Source organism: Euprymna scolopes, chromosome 12 (assembly GCF_053919585.1).
Source record: "Euprymna scolopes isolate OS-2025 chromosome 12, ASM5391958v1, whole genome shotgun sequence".
Classification (NCBI taxonomy): Eukaryota; Metazoa; Mollusca; class Cephalopoda; order Sepiida; family Sepiolidae; genus Euprymna; species Euprymna scolopes.
In genome coordinates, this window is record NC_136493.1 from 83408198 (window position 1) to 83431857 (window position 23660).

The 23660-nt window shown below is 31.7% G+C and overlaps 1 protein-coding gene across 2 annotated transcripts in view; it reads right to left on the reverse strand.

The window, feature by feature from the left end:
• Positions 1-3423: 3423 nt before the first annotated feature.
• The window catches only part of LOC145291386 (transforming growth factor-beta-induced protein ig-h3-like), a 426450-nt gene continuing 406213 nt past the window's right edge, over positions 3424-23660 (reverse strand). For both annotated transcript variants that reach the window (XM_080137179.1, XM_080137180.1), the window contains exons 11-14: positions 21665-21831; positions 11843-11979; positions 10031-10187; positions 3424-3836 (exon numbers count right to left, since the gene is read on the reverse strand). In XM_080137179.1, coding sequence (XP_079993305.1) covers positions 3582-3836; positions 10031-10187; positions 11843-11979; positions 21665-21831 — 716 coding nt within the window. In that variant the 3' untranslated portion in view covers positions 3424-3581. The remainder of the gene's footprint in view (positions 3837-10030; positions 10188-11842; positions 11980-21664; positions 21832-23660) is intronic.

The window sequence follows — 23660 nt, forward strand, 5'->3', positions numbered from 1 at the left end:
AATAACTTTTTCTGATAGTCCTGATATGAAACCATCTCAATAGTTATGGACAAAATGACACTTTCACGTCTTTGTAGGGCAACTAGTTTTAGAGATGGCAAACTCGGAAATAAAAAAATTAATATCCACTCAAAATAAAAAAAATTCTTTTAATAATGATATTGCATATACAAGATTAAAATCTATTAACCATTTTATATAACACTAATATAGCTAGAAAAATAGTTATTTAATTACAACGAAACCTTGAGTAGATTTTGATATAATATCGCTGGTGGTCTCTTTTAGCTGTGGACGGATTTTTGTATTCACCGGTCACCTGCTTGTGAGTTCACATAACATTACGAGACAAGGACGTAAGAGACGCACATAAGAAAAACAGTTGGAATATAGGCGGTTGCACACACTAAAACAAAAACATTTTTTCATCGAAAGTCAAACGTACAATTTCACGTAGCGTGTCTGGATAAGTGAACAGCGTAAAAATATGTATCCTATTTAGTTGGGAAGAGACAAATGAAAGGGAAAAAAGTCTTTTTAAAGTAACTCGTAAAGATATCTGATTTGATAGGTGCAGTTATTTTTTTTAAAAGTTGTTATACTTGTTGTTATCAATTGTTTCATTTGTAGTAAGAGAGGAGGGCATGGAGATTTACGTCTGAAGAGCACAGATGTAGAACCAATGAGAGTGACCTTCATCTTTGTGCCATGAAATTAACGCGAGACATAATCATATATTAACTAAATGATCACACTCTTTTATCTATCTATCTATCTATCTATCTTTCTATCTATCTATCTTTCTATCTATCTATCTATCTATCTATCTATCTATCTATCTATTATATTAGTCAGTCTATCTTTACATACAATTTATAAGTTTTCATTTATCTCAACAAGTTACACTAAAGTTCAACGATGCTTGAAGGGATTTGACATTTTTTTTGTGATATGGGGGAAATTTAATCTTCTAGTTGTGCAGCATGAAGTAGGAATTTGAAGAATGGTTCGAACCGTAGGAACCAATATTTATATAATAATTTGAACTAGGAACTCTTGGGAATCTACGCTAGTCTCAATCTGTGCTACAAACAAAGAAGCTGGTAATAGAATAAGGTTGGAAATAGAATTAGGTTGGTAATAGAATAAGGTTGGTAATAGAATAAGGTTGGTAATAGAATTAGGTTGGTAATAGAATAATATTGGTAATAGAATTAGGTTGGTAATAGAAATTGGTTGGTAATAGAATTAGTTTGGTAATAGAATAAGGTTGGTAATAGAATAAGGTTGGTAATAGAATTAGGTTGGTAATAAAATTAGGTTGGTAATAGAATAAGATTGGTAATAGAATAAGATTGGTAATAGAATAAGGTTGGTAATAGAATAAGGTTGGTAATAGAAATTGGTTGGTAATAGAATTAGGTTGGTAATAGAATAAGATTGGTAATAGAATAAGGTTGGTAATAGAATTAGGTTGGTAATAGAATAAGGTTGGTAATAGAATAAGGTTGGTAATAGAATTAGGTTGGTAATAGAATTAGGTTGGTAATAGAATTAGGTTGGTAATAGAATAAGGTTGGTAATTCGTGTATGACTTGCAATTTGCGGTGAATAAAGAAAAGCGTGAAACCAGGACAGCTAGAAAGGAAGACAACCTTATATATATATATATATATATATATATATATATATATATATATATATATATATATATATATATATATATATATATATATATATATTCTTTATGTAAAGACAAAGTTTAATATTAGAGTTCAATAGCTCTTAATTTAACATTATGTAAAGTTTACTTTTTCAGAGAAAGGTACCATGTTTCAAAAGCTTTTTTTTTTACAAAGAATTGTTTTTGCCCAATTCAAGAACATGCATTTTGATGATATACAATATACTAATGATATTCATCAGTTATACTCTGCATACTATGAAAATATATTTTCTTGAAATGGGCAGAAACAATTGTTTGTAAATAAAGTATTTTTGAAGGAAATATAGAATTTTTCGCTGAATAACAAGAGTTTACATTATGAATATATGTATATATATATATACACATATATTAAATCAAGACAATATGTACGCTTGAATTTAATCAAGATAACATGTAAGATTTTAGTTGCTCAGTACACAGTGCTCAATATCATTGGTAGAACCACTATAATTCGTACGGAAAAATACGAATTGAAACCGTATTAAGAACACGTTTTAAATCAATTTAAACTCGGCATCGGCGTAACTATGTTTATCAAACTATGATAACCAGACGCTAAATAGATATAAATTTGTTTAATACTCTCCATATTTTTTCTCACATTGACCACTCCCCTGCATACCATTTGCTGGCAATTATAAGTAGTCATAATACCATGGTGAATCCAATGTCAATTACTTCATGATGAATTGTTAAACTAAGCTGAGCTCAAAATAACTGATAGTTGCCAAATCTGCAATTAAAGAAAATAGAGTTGTCAATTTAAAGTTCGCCGCCTCTATAAGCATGATATATATATATATATATATATATATATATATATATATATATATATATATATATATATATATATATATATGTTTGAATGTTTTTTTCAACCTCGCAAATTATAAAAATAACTTTTAATTACAAGTCTATAGTTGGAAAAAGACTTCGTCTATAAGTCAGTTTATGCTAATCTTAATATTATTGCAGGATCTGCAGTTGTTTAACATGAAAATCCGTTTTGGTGATAAAAGAAAACTATATATTAACATTGCAAGTGAACTGAGTGTTGAATGGCTGGATGCAAATAACAAAAAAATATATGAATATTGACATAAAATTTTCGTATCTAGATGGTGTTTGGCGGCCATTCGATCATTAGATCAACAGTTACACTGATGCTGGTTCTTAATACAGTTTAAATTCGGATTTTCTATTTAAAATTACCCCCCCCCCACACACACGCACATATATATCGATATTTATTTATACGGACATCGTTACACTGGCATGACAAGGTTTCCAACTGAAATCTCATCGAAAACGCGAAAAGTGTCTTTATTTAAGTGTTTATATTTAATAGCCCTTTCACCTGACGAGATCTTAGTTATTAATAATTACATGTTGAAATACTGTAATGTTAGTGTAACGAAATTTGTACGTGTGTGTATAAATAAACATTAATATGAATAGTTCTATTTATTATTACGTACCATCATATAAACTCGGTGAATAATCTCTGTTTTTTATCCTACACACACACACACACACACACACACACACACACACACACACACACACACACACACACACACACACACACACACACATATATATATATATATATATATATATATATATACACACACACATATATATATATTATCAGTCAAGAAAATAGTATTGCAGTTTAAGGGTTCAGCGGTGACTTTCTGTGATATTTTGCTTGAAAGACTGGACCATAGACTTTTAATTTTATTTTTTATCAACAGCCAATTATTTGTTTAAAAGGTTGAACATTTTGTCTGTTTAGTTCCGTGCAAATTAAACGATTCCATTTGTTTGTCTGTTGGTTGCATTTTTCTATTTAACTTCTCGTTGCTCTGTTCGTTGGTCGGCATTCGCAGTGTAGAAAACTGTTTAACTTGTAAAGGATTCCATTGACGGCCATTGCGTTGTTATTGGCTGATTTTGTCAAGTGCATGTCGAACGCCATTAAATCACCGTTGGCAGCCAGTCGGAAAGTGAGCATCTCACCCTGGACAGATTTTATGTTGTACATGGTATTCGGAACAAAGGCGCAAGGCACAAGAAGGTGGTCGACCATGTGATGGAGAAGATGCTGTGACAGGAGAAAAAAAAAAGAGAGAGAGAGAAATAAAAATGAGTTGAAAATAGTATGACTAAAAAACAAAACGAAAACAAACAATAAGCGGATTAGCTAAAGATAAATATTTGATCAGAGAAAATGCTCTTGTTCCAGACTATGATGATTCAAAGATCCTATGTATTAGAGATAGTAAACGTTTTATCCCGGTGAACGGAGAAAGAAACATCCCGAAGCAATTCTATGATGAATGACAACGCGAGGAGAAAAAACCCGGTTCATCCAAGCAGACAACATCAGAAGGTGAGAAACGAGAGGAGTACGTAATCCAGTGTGGTACCCCACCCCGGTTTATCTGTCCTTTAATACTAAGTTTAGTCTCTTTAAGGTGCGGAGAGACGAAGTTCGTATGAGTAAAGGACTCAGAGAAAACACTCCGGATAACGTTCCGTGTAGGCATAGCCTATACCATCATTTTACCTGTGAACATTAAGCCGAGGAGTTTGGACGAAGTGCTTTCAGGTGATGTATCATTAGCCATGGCTATTAGCGATTGAGAAGGTTTTTTGCAATTATTAAAGGAAAGGAGTTTAGTCTTGGCAGCATTGAATTTGACCATCCATTTTTGTCCTCATTCCACTTACAGACTGAAGGTCTTCCTCTATATATTGTTTATAAAACTGGTCTTCATGTTTTCTTCGTAACTATCAATCTTAATCAGCAAGAACTCATGCTTTCCATATTTCTGCATGACTTTAAAAAGTCAAATGAACAAAATTATCATAAAGTACTAATATCGACGCTGAAACACGAATAATTATGATGTCGTATGAATCGCTAGAAAATCTTTTGAATTTGTGATATAAAATGCGACTTGATATTAAATTGTAGATATGAGAGTGTAGATACTTGCAACATGTTCGTCTAATATGTGGGATTTATGCATGTTTACGTGGATACAGAAGAGATTGTTTTTTTTTTAAATCTTTTAAGAAGTCAGCACTTATCAGGGCTCATATGTCACTTGAGAGAATAAAGGTGAATGAATTTGAAAGGAGTTTATTATTGTAACAGATTGGAGTCCTACAATAAGATTCGAATACATTAGCTAGTTTAATTATGCAATTTGCATAGTTGTGCCAGTTGAATGCAAATGAAATATTTGACAGGTAAGAGAATGGCTGTAACAATAATAATCGGAACAAATTAAATATTTGTTGAAAACACATAACGAAAGGTTGAATAAAGACACGTTTAATATTTGGAGCAAATGGAAAATATAAGAAATAGAAAATATAAACAAAAGTTGGCATTTTGCAAACGTAATAGATGACGTAATGAGGTCCTGAGAACAAAGAACTATTTAACTAATAAGTTAACGATCGGATAGAAGAGAAACTTTAGTTTAATTACCGAGAGATTCGGTTGACGAGATTATCACTTTATGTTCTGGGAAGCCAAGAAGTTACAGCCGAGATTTAAAATCTAGTAAAGTAGCATTGCAACTTACTACTACAGAACTGCAATAAAAGCTATGTTTATAGTTTAGCCAGAAGTTTTCATGGAGTTTCCTTGCATGGCAGTATTTCTATTACAGAGTTCAAGTCAGTGCGACTCGCCGGCGAACGAAGGAACCAGTATGCTTACGCATTTACGAAAGTATTTGCTGAGATTAGTAGTCCGTTAACGAACTGTCATGAGTTTATTATCGTTAGCGATCGCGTGCTCGAGCTGGAAACAGTAGTCCGTTTGTCGAACTGAGGAAGATTAACATGTTAAAGAATTGCTTCGAGTAATTTTATTCGCTAATAAATATGTCAATGCGCGTGTACGTGTGACGTATAAAAATATACACTGGACACGTTCAATTGGCAGGACGAATAAAATTCTACTTCTTTTTATGTATACGTGTAGTGTTGTAATTTAGCGTATCATGTATAAATATGTCAATGCGCGTGTACGTGTGACGTATAAAAATATACATTAAATACGCTAAATTACAACACTGCACGTATACATACATTAAAAGACACACATTGGTGTCTGCATATACACCACTATGAGGACACGGCGCATATAATATACATACATAAGTATGACGATATATAACCGGTATGTAACATTATTAAATAGGTCGGTTCAAGAAGAATTTGAACTAGAAAACGTCCACGTTATAGTCAGCTAGGAAGCAGCTCCGTGGTAATGGAAGTTCTGTTTACTTTTAGCTGCAAAAAAGAAGAAAGGAAAATAATCTACATTTTGTTACAGCTAGACGAGTTCTTGCTGTAAATATTTTACAAGGTGGAACCATAGATTGGATCCCAGGTGGAACCATGAAAATAACGATAGAGTAGAGAAAAACTAGCGACGTTTTCTGTGTGAAAGATGCATCAGGGAGGAGAAAAGGATATCCTCATTTAATTTCGAAGGTGGTTTTTATTTTGTTGAGGCAGGAAACCGTGTTCTATCTCACACCTTCCCAGATGAGGACGTATTTGACTCTTTTATAAATAGAGGAATGCATCAGGAATCAGATAATTTCTGGAGAAGTAGAAAGATTCAACCATTTTCTAGCGATCCGAGCGTGTAGTGGATTGAAAATAACCGGTAACCATTTTCTATATTTCAGTACTTGCTCCGGGTTGGAAAACAAAGAGACCTTTATCATTAATGCTCTTTGCATTGTTGCCATTGATGCTTGTGTAATCTGCATAAATATCAACGACTGAACTTAGAATGTGATTTGGGTGATGATTGATGAAGATCAGGAAGAGGGTGAACCCAGAATAGATCCCTGAGGCAAAAGTTTGAAACACATAGTATCAATGCAAGGCCCGAAAGATAAAAAGAAAATTACAAACCGATACAAAATAAAAGGTCTTTCTCAATTCCAATATGTACGTGAAAACCTGACGAAAAAATAGATCATTTTTAATCGAAATTGCTCCAGAAAAAGCATGGGGGTCACTTAAAAAGACGAAGGCTATAGATAGAAGAGAAACAGTTCGTAAGGAGAGAGTTCTACAAGTGTGCAGTTCTTGGAAAGGAGCTACTGGAATAGGAAGCTGTATTAAAATCAGATATCAAAACAGTGAATTAGGAAGACTATTAGACCAATAAGTCAAATGAACTGGAACAAAGGAATCATGAAATAGATAAGATAACTATGAAGAAGACATGCTATAATAGTATTAAAAAAAAAGACTGAGATTGGTAACATCATGTCTGTGAGACGTAGGTAGGACATTGAAAAGAAGGGTGGTGCCAATTAAATTGCACATACGTTTCTACACCTTATCAAGAATCCTCAAATAAGACACAGATTTACCAAATATGACAACAGTACTTCATATATGGTCTGCTAGTAGATTTGTAGAGATAGCGAATAGCATCAAGTGTGAGAATGTGTTTGGCGCGATATAGCAGAAAGAGATAATGTATGAAACACATAGTATCAATGCAAGGCTCCAAAGATAAAAAGAAAATTACAAACCGACACAAAATAAAAGGCATTTCTCAATTCCAACATGTACGTGAAAACCTAACGAAAAAATAGATCATTTTTAATTGAAATTGCTCCAGAAAAAAGCATGGGGTCACTTAAAAATACGAAGGCTATAGATAGAAGAGAAACAGTTCGTAAGGAGAGAGTTCGACAAGTCTGCAGTTGAAAATAGTATGACTAAAAAAACAAAACGAAAACAAACAATAAGCGGATTAACTAAAGTTAAATAGCTGATCAGAGAAAATGCTCTTGTGCTAGACTATGATGATTCGAAGATCCTGTGTATTAGAGATAGTAAATGTTTCATCCCGGTGAACGGAGAAATAAACAGTTTTCGAAGTTTTGGAACACACGTGTTTCGAAGAACACCTTTTTATTTATTGCTCATACGATTCATATTTGAAAAATACCAACAAGTTTCAAAGTAGATTTCCCCTAAAGAGCAGAACCATCCATGAGAATCTTAGCACTCGATTAGATTTTCATGGATATTTCATCATCTAGGGACCCACTAAATCACGGTGGGTCCCTTGCTGATAAAATTGTTAATAGGATTGCTAAGGCTACTTGCGTCTTTAGAAAGCTTTGTCAACGTTTGTGGAATGAACGAAGTATTCGACTGGACACAAAATCAGCTGTTATTATTTCTATCCTCACGTACGGTTCTGAGTTTTGGGCACCATACAGGCATCGTATTCACCGATTGGATGTATTTCATAAAAGCTGTCTGTGCTCAATCTCTGGCATTACCCTTCGAGACAAATTATCCAACGCTGACCTTTTCACAAAGTGCAATATTTCTGGAATTGAGTCATTCTTTATACAGTGCCAACTGCGGTGGACTGGTCATGTTCTGAGAATGTCCGATGACAGGATACCAAAAATCTTAATGTACGGTCAGTTGGACGGAGGGAAAAGGAATGTGGGACGACCATTACTGCAGCACAAAGAAAAGTTAAAGAGCAATTTGCCTTCAATTAGTATCGCACACAGCAGTCTTGAGAACGAGGTCCTTGGTCGCAAAGAATGGAAATCGGCACAATCGGGTCTTTGCTGTTTTCATTCTGACAGTTTCAGTCATCTGCGTGAAAAAAAGGGAACAAGCTAAATGGTCAGCAGTCATACAATTGACTGCATCACTGAATCCACACACTAATATTATCTGTTGACTCATTTGTAAGTCTCTTGTAGGACTTAAATGTCATCTGAGGCTGAAGCATGAATGAGTTTAAACAATAAGTTGTTGGAACGTCATACGTCGAAATCGACGGGAGAGTACTACTACTACTACTACTACTACTACTACTACTACAACTACAACAACAACAACAACAATAATAATAATAATAATAATAATAATATGTTATCTCCTTTGTGTATACACAATATGTCCCGCGTTTGTAGTAAATGAATGTTCTTTACAACAGTTTCGAATAATAATCTGTTAACTCACCTTACTGAACAAGCCATTCGCAGTAATGGTATTCTTTAGCGGAAGGCTTGTGGTGTACCTTTCGACGTCTCTTCCTAAGCAGTACCACCAGTCGGTATTCATGGCTTATCCATTGTAAATAGGAATTACAATTGTCCTAAATATTTCATCAACTAGACCCTAACATTTCATTTATTTACCATTATTTCTAAATTCTTAAACTTTCTACACTTGTAATATTTTAACTTTATATGACCATTTGTTTTCGAACTCTATTTGAAAATAAATGTAATTTTTTTAGAAGATTTTGTTGTTGGAATGTTACAAATAAATTTTCGTTTGTGAGAAAATATAAAAAATGTTGAATATGTAAAAATGCCATTCATTATTTGAAAGTTGTAATTACCCCCCCCCCTTCCACCGGCGCAATGCGTTGTCAATTCGTTAATTCTGAGGATTCTCATCTTTATTTTTGTGATTAGAATAATTCATTTTGTTCTGAATAACAAACCAGAACTGAAGCAGAAGAATGTTTGTGAATTAACGCCACAAACTCATTAACAAAAAAATAAAACAGCAATGAGTTTCTTCTTTCAAAAAAGTAAAATACCCTAACCACAATGAAATGTTTTTAAATGCTTGTTTTCGTAAAGTTTTATCTAATCGTATACTAGTTGAATTGCTCAGCTAAACAGGGTACAATATCAAATTTGTGCAGACGAGATGTTTTTAGTATTTCTATGTTCATGATACATGATCGACTGAAATTCAATCCCTGCTGCTTTGTAAAATATTCTCCGCAAGAATTTGTCTGACTAGCATCACAGCAAAGATATTTCTTTAAGTCCAGAACCAGACGGAGCTTCCTAAAAGATCCCATCTCTGGAACAAGATATTACCCATTCCAGCATGGTCGTATTCAAGTCTAACGTCAACAAATATTTGTTGAGCTATTCTCTTTCAAAATAAAATCTTCTTGAGAAATCCTTTGTCTATTCCACCAAATGTTTCCACCACTCCCCCTCGTAATGGCGAGCAACATAAACCCAGAAAACCTAAACATTATTATCGATAAAAAGTAATAATTTTTATTGGTAACAATTCTGAATTTTCGTGTTGTTTTGAAAATAGAAAAAGTCATCAATTTTTGTGATCATCATTAAAAAAATAGATTACGTAAGGTGAGTGTTTCAGTCAATTTGAAATTAATTACTTAACATGAATAAGTAAAAAGAAAAATGAAGCAAAAACAAAATGACTTTCATGACAAACCTTTTTCAATAATTCAGGGTTTGACATCAACCTATTCAGTTGGATTCTTTGCATTGAGTCGAAGGCATCGTTAGTCGGTGCCAAAACCGTGAATTGGCCTTCGTTAGATTCGAGAAGTCTCACCAAACCGGCTGTTTCAATCGCCTGACGGTACTGACTACAAAAAGTGCAAAAATGATTACAAATAAAAATTATTTAAATCATAAAACACATAAAAATACAGATCTAACATCAGAAAAAAAAAACTAAGGACAGATAACTCTAATTCATATTCAATAAGGAAAAGGGAGATAACTTTTATTCCTATGCAATCGTGGAACAAAACAGATAATCTCATGCATTTAAATAGGATTTTATCAGTCTGACTAAATTGATAATTTCTATAGACAGTTCGCAACATCAACTGAGAATTCGGTTAGAGATCCGTCAATAAATGAGTTTTTCAACGTTCGTTAAAAAAAATTCGACACGAAGAAAATAATTTTGAATACAATCATGGCCATCCATCTGTCATTTACATCGATGGAGGCGTTAGTGAAATTATCTACACGCACAATTATTCGATAAATTTCTGCAAAGCGTAAATTGCGTTGCAGTACCGGACAAAGGCTATCCAATCAGAAGACTATAATAAAAAATTGTTCTGAGAAGAATCATTCTTGTTACAGTGATTCAAAATACGACAGTGGGTGACTTTCATGGCACATAGGTCATTGTTGGTGCATCGATAAGATCACATTTGGTAAGGGGACCAGGATCTGACTCAGTGATATCTCCACGACACAATCGGGTCACACTTACTTTGTTTCTGCTTGGTTTGGTTCAGTTGATTTTCGAGTTATTTAATGCCGAATTTAGTAATTTGCGAAGGATAAGCAATGTTAAGATTGATCAGTATTAAATGGGTGACCATTTAGGAATACCAGGTGCTGTATACCCTCCTCACTTATCTCAATATTGTTTTCGATCGTCCTGGATTCTCTCTGCCACCAGAATCAAGCAGTGCCAGTTCAGGAGAGGTGTAGTTGGGGATTGCTCTCAGGACAAAACATAGGCTATATATATATATATATATATATATATATATATATATATATATATATATATATATATATATATATATATATATATAAATAAATGAAAGTGATGCAATAGCTCCGATAAAACACGAATCTGATACGCCGAGTCCACAGTCCACGCCTGTAACCACCAAACTATACCTTTTCCATAGAGTTGTATCAGTTGTTATATGTAAAAGGGTAGAGTGCCTAATATCTGTACCATGACTTACGTAAATTAAAGTTTGTAGGACCATGTATCAACAGCATATTGTGACTTGAAGTTTTTTGTCTTGCATTTTTCTTATCACGTGGTTATTTCCTTCGTGTGTATTTTGGGGTTAGATTTTTTAGTTTTAAGCAATTAATTCGTATTCCTTTTATTTACTTTATTTTATGTGTTTATGCTATTTGTTATTCAGTTATTGTTTCTTTCTTTTTATCCTGCTTTTTTTTAATTTTTAATTCATGTTGTAATTTAATTTTTTGAAAAATTGCTTTAATTTGCTTTCTTGGGATTTATTTTCGTGTCTGCATTGACGTATAACTTCTATTTTTTATTTTATTTAATAAATTTCTTCACATTGAGCATAGAATAATAGCTATTTTAAGCAAAGCGTACTGTCACTAAAGTTGTTGATATAAGTTAGCAATTTTTTTTTTTGATTTTCTGTATTATTCTTGTACTATTAAACATAAAAATGACACAATTCGGTTATGGGCGGATGTTGTTTGTGCATCCCTGTCAACATACCTCAGTTCGGGATCAGCTTGAATGAGTCCCATTAGCGTCTGCTCCGGTGGGATGAGTACCTTGTCGATTGTATGGATTACACCACTGTCACTTTGGCGGTCAGTGCTCACAACTTTGGCGTCATCTACGACGATACCCTAAAACAAGACCAAAAGGATAAGAAAAATAGTTTCTTTTTGATACAGACGAAAGAAAGAAAAGAAAAGAAAGCACACTATGTTGTTATAAAAATCTTTTATTTCTTTAATTATTATATAATATTTTAAAAACCGCGTTCATTTTATTTTAGCATTAAATTCCATTGTTAATTGAAAAAAAACCCAAAAAACAACGGCTTTAAAAAAATCTTAACAAAAATAAAACCAAACTTCTAGTTTTTTGACCCGCATCTGACCTCTATTGAAATGAACGGCTCTCACTTTGAAAACGCTCCATGTTTAGACAAACTTCTTGGTCTGACTTTCACTCCTGATATGAAATGGTGCATATACATTAAATCCGTAGCCAAGGTCGCTGGAAAAATGGTTGGAGCATTCTACCGCTCCAGTAGATATTTCACTGCTGAAGCAATTCTCTCCATGTATAAGAGCCAAATACGTTCTAGGAATGAATATTGTTGCCACATCTGGACAGAAGTTGCTCGAATACCATATCCTGCCTTGACAGAGTTCAAAACAGACTTCGTAATCTAGTAAGCGATACCCTTTTCTCTTCACTACATCCTCTTTTCCACAGAAGAGACGTTGCGAGCCTGCTCCTGCTCTTTCGCTATTTTCATTGTAAATGTTCAACTGAGCTCAAATCTATAGTTCCCCTTCACTAATCCTTTACAAAAACACACTCGTCTAGTCCAAATCACTATCAATAAATTCCATCACTCTCTATCGTTGTCTAAACCTAAACATGGATTCCATGAACAAAGCTTCTTCCCCTCTGTTCCGCTGGTATGCTTTCCAGCTAACTACAATATTACTATCTTCAAGTCGAACGTAAACAAGTTCTAGTTCAACCGTCTCTGTAAATAATCTAATTATACCAAATTACTTCTAAAAACGATTATTATGTAACTGTCTCTATGACTTCAATACATACATTAATTCTTATTCTCGAACGGCCTCCGGGCCTTGATAAGTGGCAACCCCTTTGTTAAAAAAATATTATTAAAGCAATGCCACATCCTAACAGATTATACATGAGAAAATGACGCATTTAAAGTCGTATTTGTCACTTAAAAAAATCTGATGAAGGATTTTAAAACTATTTTTGTCGTAATTTTTTTCCTACGATTTATGAAATGTTTTATGAATTAATGCGAATTATCCCTTTGGAAAATGTATATTTTAAAATGACATATTTGTTTATGGGAGTTGAAGAATTTTAACGGTTACCGAGTAGGTGAGGCAGACTTGGCATGATCACGTTAATTCATCGCTTATTTCTGTATTGGAAATTTTTGAACGCCCCTCATATTAAGAAAAAAAAAAAAAGAATACTCCGTTTCATTCATTGCTAATTTATGTCTTCGTGAATATCCTTATAGTGTGGATACTTTTTGAACATAGTTTATAAATTTAAAAAAAAAAACGTTTATTCATTAAGAAATTTTCTCTAAGTCTTCATAAGTTTAAACACATCAATTTTAAGAACGATTTATATTCCATTCATTTAAGTGTTTATGTTTTCATATTATTCGTTTAACCAACAACACCAGGAAATGAAGCACACTTTAATAACAATCAATCAGAACCGTAAGAGCTTGAATAGACTTCCAAGTTAAGTAATAAATGTATCAACAACAATTCAAGTTGAATTTGCACAGATGCTGGATTACTGTGTCACCTGTTGTGTAAATTTTTACCACTCTTTCTCCTATATGCGACGGTTGTTTTATTTTTTTGCCAAATAATTTGAAAAAATAAAATTAAATAAAAGAAACAGTCAGAAGAATTCCGGTGTTTATATTGAGTTTTCTATACAGCCGAAATCAGTTCAGAAAGAAAAGTGTGAATTTTTATTAACGATTTCATTAGAAGAACTTTTAGTTCATATTTTACATTTTCTGCTTCAATATTTTTTTTGGATCAAATTCGTAATTTTGTACGTTATTATTTGTATCTGTTGCGTTTAATACTGCTTTTCGAAGCTTTTGAACACACGTATTTCGAAGAAAACCTTTTTATTTATTGTTCATTTCTGCATTGACGGTGTGCGTTTTTTGCAAATGATGAACATTTTAAAAAATATAACGTTTTGTTTATTCTTTTCTTGATAAATAACGTTTCACTTTTTTTCAGAAAAAACAAAAAACAAATTTAGGTTGAAAAGAAAATATCGTCTTAGTTTTATTTCGTGATCTTTTGTGACCATTCAAATAGACAAGCAGAATAGCAGGAGATACAATGTTATGACGTCATGGCCACGCAAGACACAAGTAAAAGTAAAGTTTATGTATGTGTGTGGTATGTATGTGTGAGTGAGTGAGTGTGTGTGTGTGTGTGAGAGAGAGAGAGAGAGAGAGAGAGAGAGAGAGAGAGAGAGAGAGAGAGAGAGAGAGAGAGAGAGAGAGAATATAATTTGTCAAAATACCGCAATTAGTGATCCCCGCCACCATGTGAGACGCAGGTTTTCTGACGATTATAAAAGCAGATGTTAAACTGTTGACACAAGCGAATTATGAATTCTCATAAGGAATTCCAATTTCCACTGCTTTCTCGCTCTCTGTTTTTTCTTCTTTAAATTTGTAATTTATGATCATTAAATAAGCAAAACACATTTTCCAAGAATTTTTCCAGTTTCTCAAGAATTTAAAAATATTTTTGAATTATTTTTACCATTTAAAAACAAATTAAACTTTTTCTTAATTACATCTGAATTCCAATTTGAATTATTTGATATTCATTTTTATTATTTCTCTCTTTCAGCCACTCACCTCCTTTCTTTCTTTATTTTTCATTCATTTTACTTCGTTCACCTATTTTTCTTTCCTTATTTTCTTTCTTATATTTTTCATTTGTTTTTTTTTATTTCTTTCCTTTACTTAGTTTTTTTTCTTTTCCCTTTCATTTCTTTCTTCTTTCCATTGTTCCGTCTTTCATAGATTACTTTCTACCTTTCTTTCCTTGACTATTTTGAACATTCCTTTCTTTCGTTCTCATCATATTCTTTCATTGTTTCTTTTTTCTCACTTTTCTTTCGTTCGTTCCATTTACCTCCTTTAATTCTTTCTTTTTATTATAATCCTTTTCATTACTTACCTTCCTTCACCATCTTTGCATTTGCTTTCTTTATTTTTTCTTTCTTTCTTTCTTTGATTTATCCCTTTTCTCACATATCTTTCTTTCTACCATTTCGAATATCTTTCATGCTCTCTTTCTCCCACTATTTATTTTCCTTTCTTTCTTACTTGCTTCTCTCTCTCTCTCTCTCTCTCTCTCTCTTTCTCCCCCACTCTCTCTCTCTCTCTTTCTCTCTCTCTCTTTCATCTAAAACTTTCTGTTTCCACAACTATCCCCTTTTTTAAAAACTTTCTATCAGTAAAAATATTCTATTCTCCATCTTCATTCGTATTTATGGTTCTTCTCCTTCTTGTGTCCCCCTTTTATCAATGACGTCACACAACGCTAACACCTCATCGATTCAATCATAACAATCATAATTATATATAGATGCTATTACACGTCTCCGCCCAGCTGCAAATGATGTCGCTTCGTCGCTTCAATGAAATTGTTATATGTCAACAGAAACATTGACAGCGTTCCCTTCCGCCTTCGACATTATCACAGCCTTTTACTTTGTTGTGGTCCCGTAAGTGTCCCGAAGAAAGACGCACCTCGGTAATTAATGCAAACAAAATATATCGAACAGAAAAACAAATTATACAAATAAAGAGTGTGAGTATACGTCAGACTGTCTGCCACGTATTTATGACTTGTGCATAACTTGTGCGCTAACGCCAAGATAATATTCTCTCGGTCTTTAAAGTAAGTAGAAGACTTTATTATTATCCGTAGGGTGGACACATCATAACATCCTTCTAATATTGTCGCAGCTGACCCTTCCTATATATATCAACTAACACTAAAAGCGAATCAGACCAATCCACATGGAATGAAAATCTTTTAAATAACTCGCTTTATCAATTTCCAGATAGTGTCATTATTCTTGCTTTTTAAAAATTATGCTTTTTCTTTTAAAATATTTTTTTATTTTTGTTACAAATGAAAATAACTCTATATTGACGCATACAGAGTTATGTATCCGTTTTAAGATTCAAAAGAAAATAATTCCGAACCGGTAGAAGTATTTCCCGAAGGCAATTAAACAAAAATTAATTTCATTGTTTTCAATAATATGCTATAACTGCCCACCAAAAGAACTGACAAACTGTAATCAAATATTGCTTTTGTAGGAAGAAAGCTATCGATGAGAAAAATTGAGAAAGAGAATCGGCTTTACTTTGTATATTATCGAAGACGGAAGTGAACGCTGTCAATGTTTCTGTTGACATATAACAATTTCATTGAAGCGACGAAGCGACATATGTACACTAAGCTTAGCTTAGATTAGTCATACAGTCCGTCTGAAAATATTATGCAAATCATATAAACCCCAAATAATTCGAAATGGGCAAAGGAGGTACAAAAAATTCGATCTAAATTCGTAAAGTTTCAACAAATTTTCTAAAATGTTTGCGATTTATAAAAAATATTATAAATCTATATAAATAAAACAGTAGATATATGCGTGTGTTTGTCCGTCTGTCTGTTTGTCAGTGTGTAACTATTTAACCGATTAACTCTTAAACTACTGGTCACACAACACTGAAATTCACAGAAAATAGTAATCATAGGCCAAGGATGGTTTATAACGAGTAAAATGTTTGTTTGGATGGCTGAAATGGCTGAAATGGCTGAAGAACGCGTGCAGACATATATCGGCAGCACTAAATTCAAGATGTTCATTTCAACTTGGCGAAACATTTTTACTTCTTTCTGCGTATGCCCAAATGCAATTCATTGATTCAAGTCGTTTAATATTAAATCTTTCTTTAATTTAAATATTTATGTCCCGATAGATACATCAGTAGGAGACGCGGCTGGGGCGCTAAATTAATTGATTTCGATTGTAGCTGATGGCACCCAAGTCATTTAAATCATTACTACAACAAGGTAAAAGAGTGTGATGATGTCGAATAATATAAGATTCAATCGGACATTGGCTCTGTAATAATAAATATGAAATCTGCATGAATTAAAATATGTTTAAGTGTATTTTACGACCTGATATATCATTTGAACTCCAAACTTGAAATCTTGGACTTTTTGTAGAAATCACCTTGTTCTTATCAAAGTTATCATATTTCATGCTAGCTGTTCCATAGACGGTGGTACTCGAGATTATTTTCTTTTTCATGAAACATTTAGTAGTAATCAAAACTAATGAACTAAATTTGATTAAAATAATTACAAAAATATTTAATAAAATTATATAAAATAAAATTTAAAAAAATAATTTATGTAAAAAATATTGCAATCTTGGAAATTATTCTGGACAAATAAAATTTTTTTTCAAATGTATTAGATGGAATAACACGTTTTTGTTCTGGCTAAGAACATGTACAAACCTCACAGAAAAATAACTGACAAACAAAATAAAACGTTGATTTTTAAGTGAGAAATCCGTCCATGTAAAAATCGATTAACAAACTGGCTTTATAATAAAGGATCTCATGAAAAAATCGATTAACAGACAAACTTTATACTAAAGGATTTCATAAAAAAACGATTACCAGACGGACTTTATAATTAAGCATTTCATGAATAAATCGATTAACAGACCGACTTTATAATAAAGGATTCCATGAAAAAATCGATTAACACACCAAATTTATAATAAATGATTTTATGTAAAAACAATTTACAGACTGACTTAAAGGAATCCACGAAAAAAAATTGATAAACAGACTAATTTTTTTTAATAAAGTATCACGAAACAATATCTTACAGACTTATTTTATAATAAAAGATTTCATTATAAATCGATCTATAAACTGACTAAATAATAAAAGATTTCATGAAAAAAAAAGATTAATAGACCGACTTTATAATAAAGGATTCCACGAAAAAAATCGATTACAGACTAAATTTAAAATAAAACAATTTGTTGAAAAAATCGATTAATAGATTGATTTTATAGTAAAGCATTTCATGTAAAAATCGATTAACTGACCGACTTTATAATAAAGGATTTCATGAAAAAATTGGTTAACTGACCGACTTTATAATAAAGGATTTCATGAAAAAATTGGTTAACTGACCGACTTTATAATAAAGGATTTCATGAAAAAATTGGTTAACTGACCGACTTTATAATAAAGGATTTCATGAAAAAAATCGATTAACTGACCGACTTTATAATAAAGGATTTCATGAAAAAATTGGTTAACTGACCGACTTTATAATAAAAGACTTCATAAAAACATAGACTAATAGACTGACTTTATAATAAAGTATTTCATGAAAAATTCGATTTACAGACTGACTTTATAATGAAGTATTCCATGAAAAATAAGAACATTAACAGACTGACTTTATAATAAAGCATTTCATGAAAAATAACGATTAACAGACTGACATTATAATTAAAGATTAAAAAAAGATTAATAGACTGACTTTATTATGAAAGCATTTCATGAAAAAGTCAATTAACAGACTGACTTTGTAAGAAAAGGTTCATGAAAAAGTCGATTAACAGACTGACTAACAAAAATACTAATGAAGTATTCCATGCAAAAAAAAAAAACCGATTCACAGATCGACTTTATGATAAAGTATTCCATGAAAAAAAAAAAAAAAAAACGATAAACAGACTGACTTTATGATAAAGCGTTTAATGAAAAAATCAATTAACAGACTGACTTTATAATAAGGCATTTCACGAAAAAAAAAACGATTAACAAACTGATTTTATAATAAAGCATTTCATGAAAAAAAAAACGATAAACAGACTGACTTTATAATGAAAAAAAAACACGATTAGCAGACTGACTTTATAATGAAGTATTTCATGAAAACAAAACTATTAACAGACTGACTTTATAATAAAGCAATTCATGAAAAATTCGATTAGTATTCCATGAAAAAAAAAACGATTAACAGACTGACTTTATAAAGAAGTATTCCATAAAAAAGAACGATTAACAGACTGACTTTATAATAAAGCATTTCATAAAAAAATCGATTAACAGACTAACTTCATGGTGAAGTATTCCATGAAAAACAAAGCGATAAACAGACTGACTTTATAATGAAGAGTAACATTGAAAAAACAAATAAAAGACGTACTTTGTAATAAAGGATTTTATGAAAAAATCGATAACAGACTGACTTTATAATAAAGCATTTCATGAAAAAAAAAAAAGATTAACAGATTGACTTTATACTAAAGTATTTTATCTAAAAATCAATTAACAGATTAACTTTATAATGAAGTATTCCATGAAATAAAATAACGATTAACAGACTGGCATTATACTAAAGCATTTCACGAAAAAACAACAACAAAAAACGATAAACAGATTGACTTTATAATAAAGGATTCATGAAAAAATTGATTAACAGAAACGGTTAACACACTGACTTTATAATAAAGGATTACATGAAAAAGTCGATTAACCGACTCTATAATGAAGTATTCCATGAAAAAAAATTATCAACAGACTGACTTTATAATGAAGTATTCGATTAAAAAAAAACGATTAACGAACTGACTTTAAATTGAAGCATTTCACGAAAAAAAAAAAACGATTAATAGACAATTAACAATCATTAAACAGACTGACTTTATGATGAAGTATTCCATGAAAAAAAATGACGATTAACAGACTGATTTTATAATAAAGCATTCTATGAAAAAATCGATTAACAGACTGTCTTTATTATGGAGTATTCCAGAAAAAAACGATTAACTGACTGACTTTATGATGAAGTATTCCATGACAAAAACGATTCAAAGGCTGACTTTTTAATAATAAAAAAAAATTGATAGACAGATTTTAAGATAAAGGGTTTCATGAAAAAAATGATTAACAGACTAACTTTATAATAAAGGATTCCATGTAAAAATCGATTCACGGACTGAAGTTATGATAAAGTTTTAATGAAAAAAAGATTAATAGACTGACTTTATAATAAAATATTTCATGAAAAAATTAATTTATAGACTGGCCTTATAATAAAGGATTGTATGAAAAAATCGATTAACTGATTTTATGATAAAGAATTGTATTGTACCGACAATTGAATTGGAATTGAAGAATAGTTTAACGATATTTTTAAGATCTTAAAACTTTACCAAATTTTAAGTGACTTTTAAAATAACATCTAAGTCTTTTAGTTTGGTTTTGAGAAACTTTTAATCTGGTGTTTAGTTTGCTTTTCTCAGTCCTTACAGAGCGTGACTTTACCACAATGCGACTTTTTTCTCATTCTGAATTGTAGTGAGATTAAAAATAAAAGCACAAATTAAAAGGATTAAAAATGAATGAATAAAGTTAGATCCTTGTGAAATTCTCGAATATAAACTTCACTTTCAGATCTCATTTTAACAAATTTTTTACCACACAAATATATTTTGAAATTCTGTTAAGTGTTTCGCGTTTGAATATCTTGTACTAATAAAAAATTCCAAGTAGTATCCTTATTATGAACCCGTACAAAGACAAATATTCCAGCTAGAGTAACAATAAGTCTCAAACATTTGTGGGTTTGCATGTTAGCACGATCTCTTCAACTTGATAGACATGCAATACATTTTTGTATTAGAAAAAAACGTCTAATGTGGTGGCATCATTTTAGCGTTTCAAAAATTTTCAATGCTTTGGCATTTAATTGTTTCTTTTTTATTCAACTGTTTATAAATGAAGCTGATAGAGACGGAGACTTTATGTGACTGCCATAATTAATGACAATCAGTAAATGTTGTCCTTTTTTGCTTCAATTTTATGATGATTATGATTATTTATGTAGCAAAAGTTAACATCTCATTGACATCCTTGCTAAATGTGATGGCATACACTTACGAATGTATCAAAGTGAAGAGAGAAAATGACTGTTTACTGGATAAAAGAATGAAGAATTAGTCTACCGAGAGTTCATCAGGCATACGTGTACACATTATGATAATGTACGAAAGTCAAACCTGGCCAGTGAGGGTTGAGGACATGTGTTGTATGGAGAAAAATCATATGAGAATGACGTGCTGAATGTAATGTGAGTGTTAAATATTGAAAATATAGAAAGATATGTAGAACAATAGACTTCATTAGTTTGGTCACATTAAAAGAATGAATGAGAGTGCTTGGGTTGATAGAGGTAGAACAATTAAAGTAACAGGGTCAGTTGTCACGTGAAAACTAAGAGAAACATGAGAGTAAAAGGGGGACAAATAAAAACCTGACCAATAATTGGATATCAATTCTAAAAGCCGTCCAACATATGTCAGCATGTAAAACATATTTAAAACTTAATTTGATGATGACACGGCGCAAAACTTCAGCTAGGATAACAAAAAAACAAACAAACAAACAAACAAACAAAAAAAAACATTGAAAGAAATTAAAATTCACCCTCAATGTAAAAAATCGACATATTTAAATTGAATTGCGAATCTTTAACGAGTCTCGTCAGAATAAGTCTTGTTTCATACAATAATCAATCCATCATAATAAAGGCTGCATTTTCATACTAATTTCATTTGAACTTTGATACCAAATCTGAAAGATATTTTTCTGCATAAAAATATGGGGGGAAAAACATAACTTACATTTCGAAAAACATTGACTTTTATTTGAACAGCGATTTTACTTGTATAATTCTGCTGTCCGACCATTTCATTGGAAGTCACTTTTCCTTGGACGATGTGGTAATTAAGTAAGTTCTTCATTAGCTGAGGACGCGATCGCAAAGCAGACATATACTCCCTTGATATAGCTGTAATAATAATAATAATAATAATAATAATAATAATAATAATAATAATAATAATAATAATAATGAATACAACAACAACAATAATAATAACAATAATAATAATAATAACAACAACAACAATAATAATAATAATAATAATGATAATAATAATAAATACAACAACAGCAATAATAATAATAATGATAATAATAATAATAATAATAATAATAATAATAACAACAACAACAATAATAATAATAATAATGATAATAATAATAATAATAATAATAATAAATACAACAACAGCAATAATAATAATAATAATGATAATAATAATAATAATGATAATAATAATAATAATAATAATAATAATAATATTAATATTAATAATAATAAACATCACAGACCAAAATTAGGTAAGTAACGTCTTTAATTCCAGGTACAATAATAACACTGACCAATCAAAAGAAAGCAAAAGTTTAAGAGCAGAAACACGAAGAACAGTTCTGAACATGTGTAAACAAAGGCTAGGAGAAATTTGAACGAATGGACAACGAATGATGAAAACAGCTAAAATCTTAAAGGAAACCCTTGAAGACAGGAACCAACGCACATAAATCACGACCATTAAGCAACCACTTGGAAATTGCAATAAAAGTAAAATAAAAACATGAAAGGAACACAAAATGAAACAAATGGAACTGAAACTGCCAGAAAGGTTATAAACTTTACTCCCTACACCCCTCCCCCCAAAAAAAAGCACCAACCTCGACTGATACCAGACTTATTAAGTGTGAACGGATCAAAAGAGGATGGAAAAACAGAGGAGGGAGAGAACTAACTAGACCTCCACTGGATGAGTGCAGAGGCTACTAGGATATTGGGAGTAACTTATCACCACCGAAAACGGCAGAGTAAACCAATAGTGGTTGGCAATGAATACTCAATGGTAAGTGACTGTCATAATAATGAAAAGTCATTTACAATATTTACGAAAAGAGGTGGTGGGTTAGGGTTACACTGGAAATTTGAAGAGATTTATTGTTACTTAAACTCAAGGGAACACTATCGGTTATTGTCAGTGAGTAATCACTCATAATAACCTATGTGAGAAGGCCTAGTGAATAATAATAATAATAATGATGATAATGATGATGATAATAATATTAATAATAATAATAATAATAATAATGACGATGATAATAATAATAATAATAATAATAATAATAATAATAATAATAATAATAATAATAATAATAATAATAATGATAAAGGAACCGTCCCCAGCAATTATAGGCCAATCACGTGCCTACCTACCATGTGGAAGACCCCCCCCCATGTGGAAGATACTGACAGCACAACTGAGGGAACAAATCTACCACTCACTGAATAACCATGGGCTCATCCCCGAGGAACAGAAAGGATGCCAAAAAGGGAAAAGAGGAACACATGATCTGCTATATGTCGATCAAAAGATTCTAAAGGAGGTGAAAAGGAGGAGGAAAAATTTAGCCATGGCATGGATCGACTACAAAAAAGCGTACGACATGATCCCCCAAGCATGGATAATAGAATGCCTAAAAATGTATAAAATACCAAGTGGGATCACCAATGTAATAGAAAATGCAATGAAAACATGGAGACTGGAACTGACAGCTGATGGACAACACATAACAGAAATTAACATACAAAGAGGCATCTTCCAAGGAGACTCATTATCACCATTACTGTTCATCATAGCCATGATGCCCTTGAATAGTATTCTGAGAAAGTGCCAAACCGGATACAAGTTCCCCAATACAGAGGAAAAAATGAACTACTTGATGTACATGGACGATCTGAAACTTTTT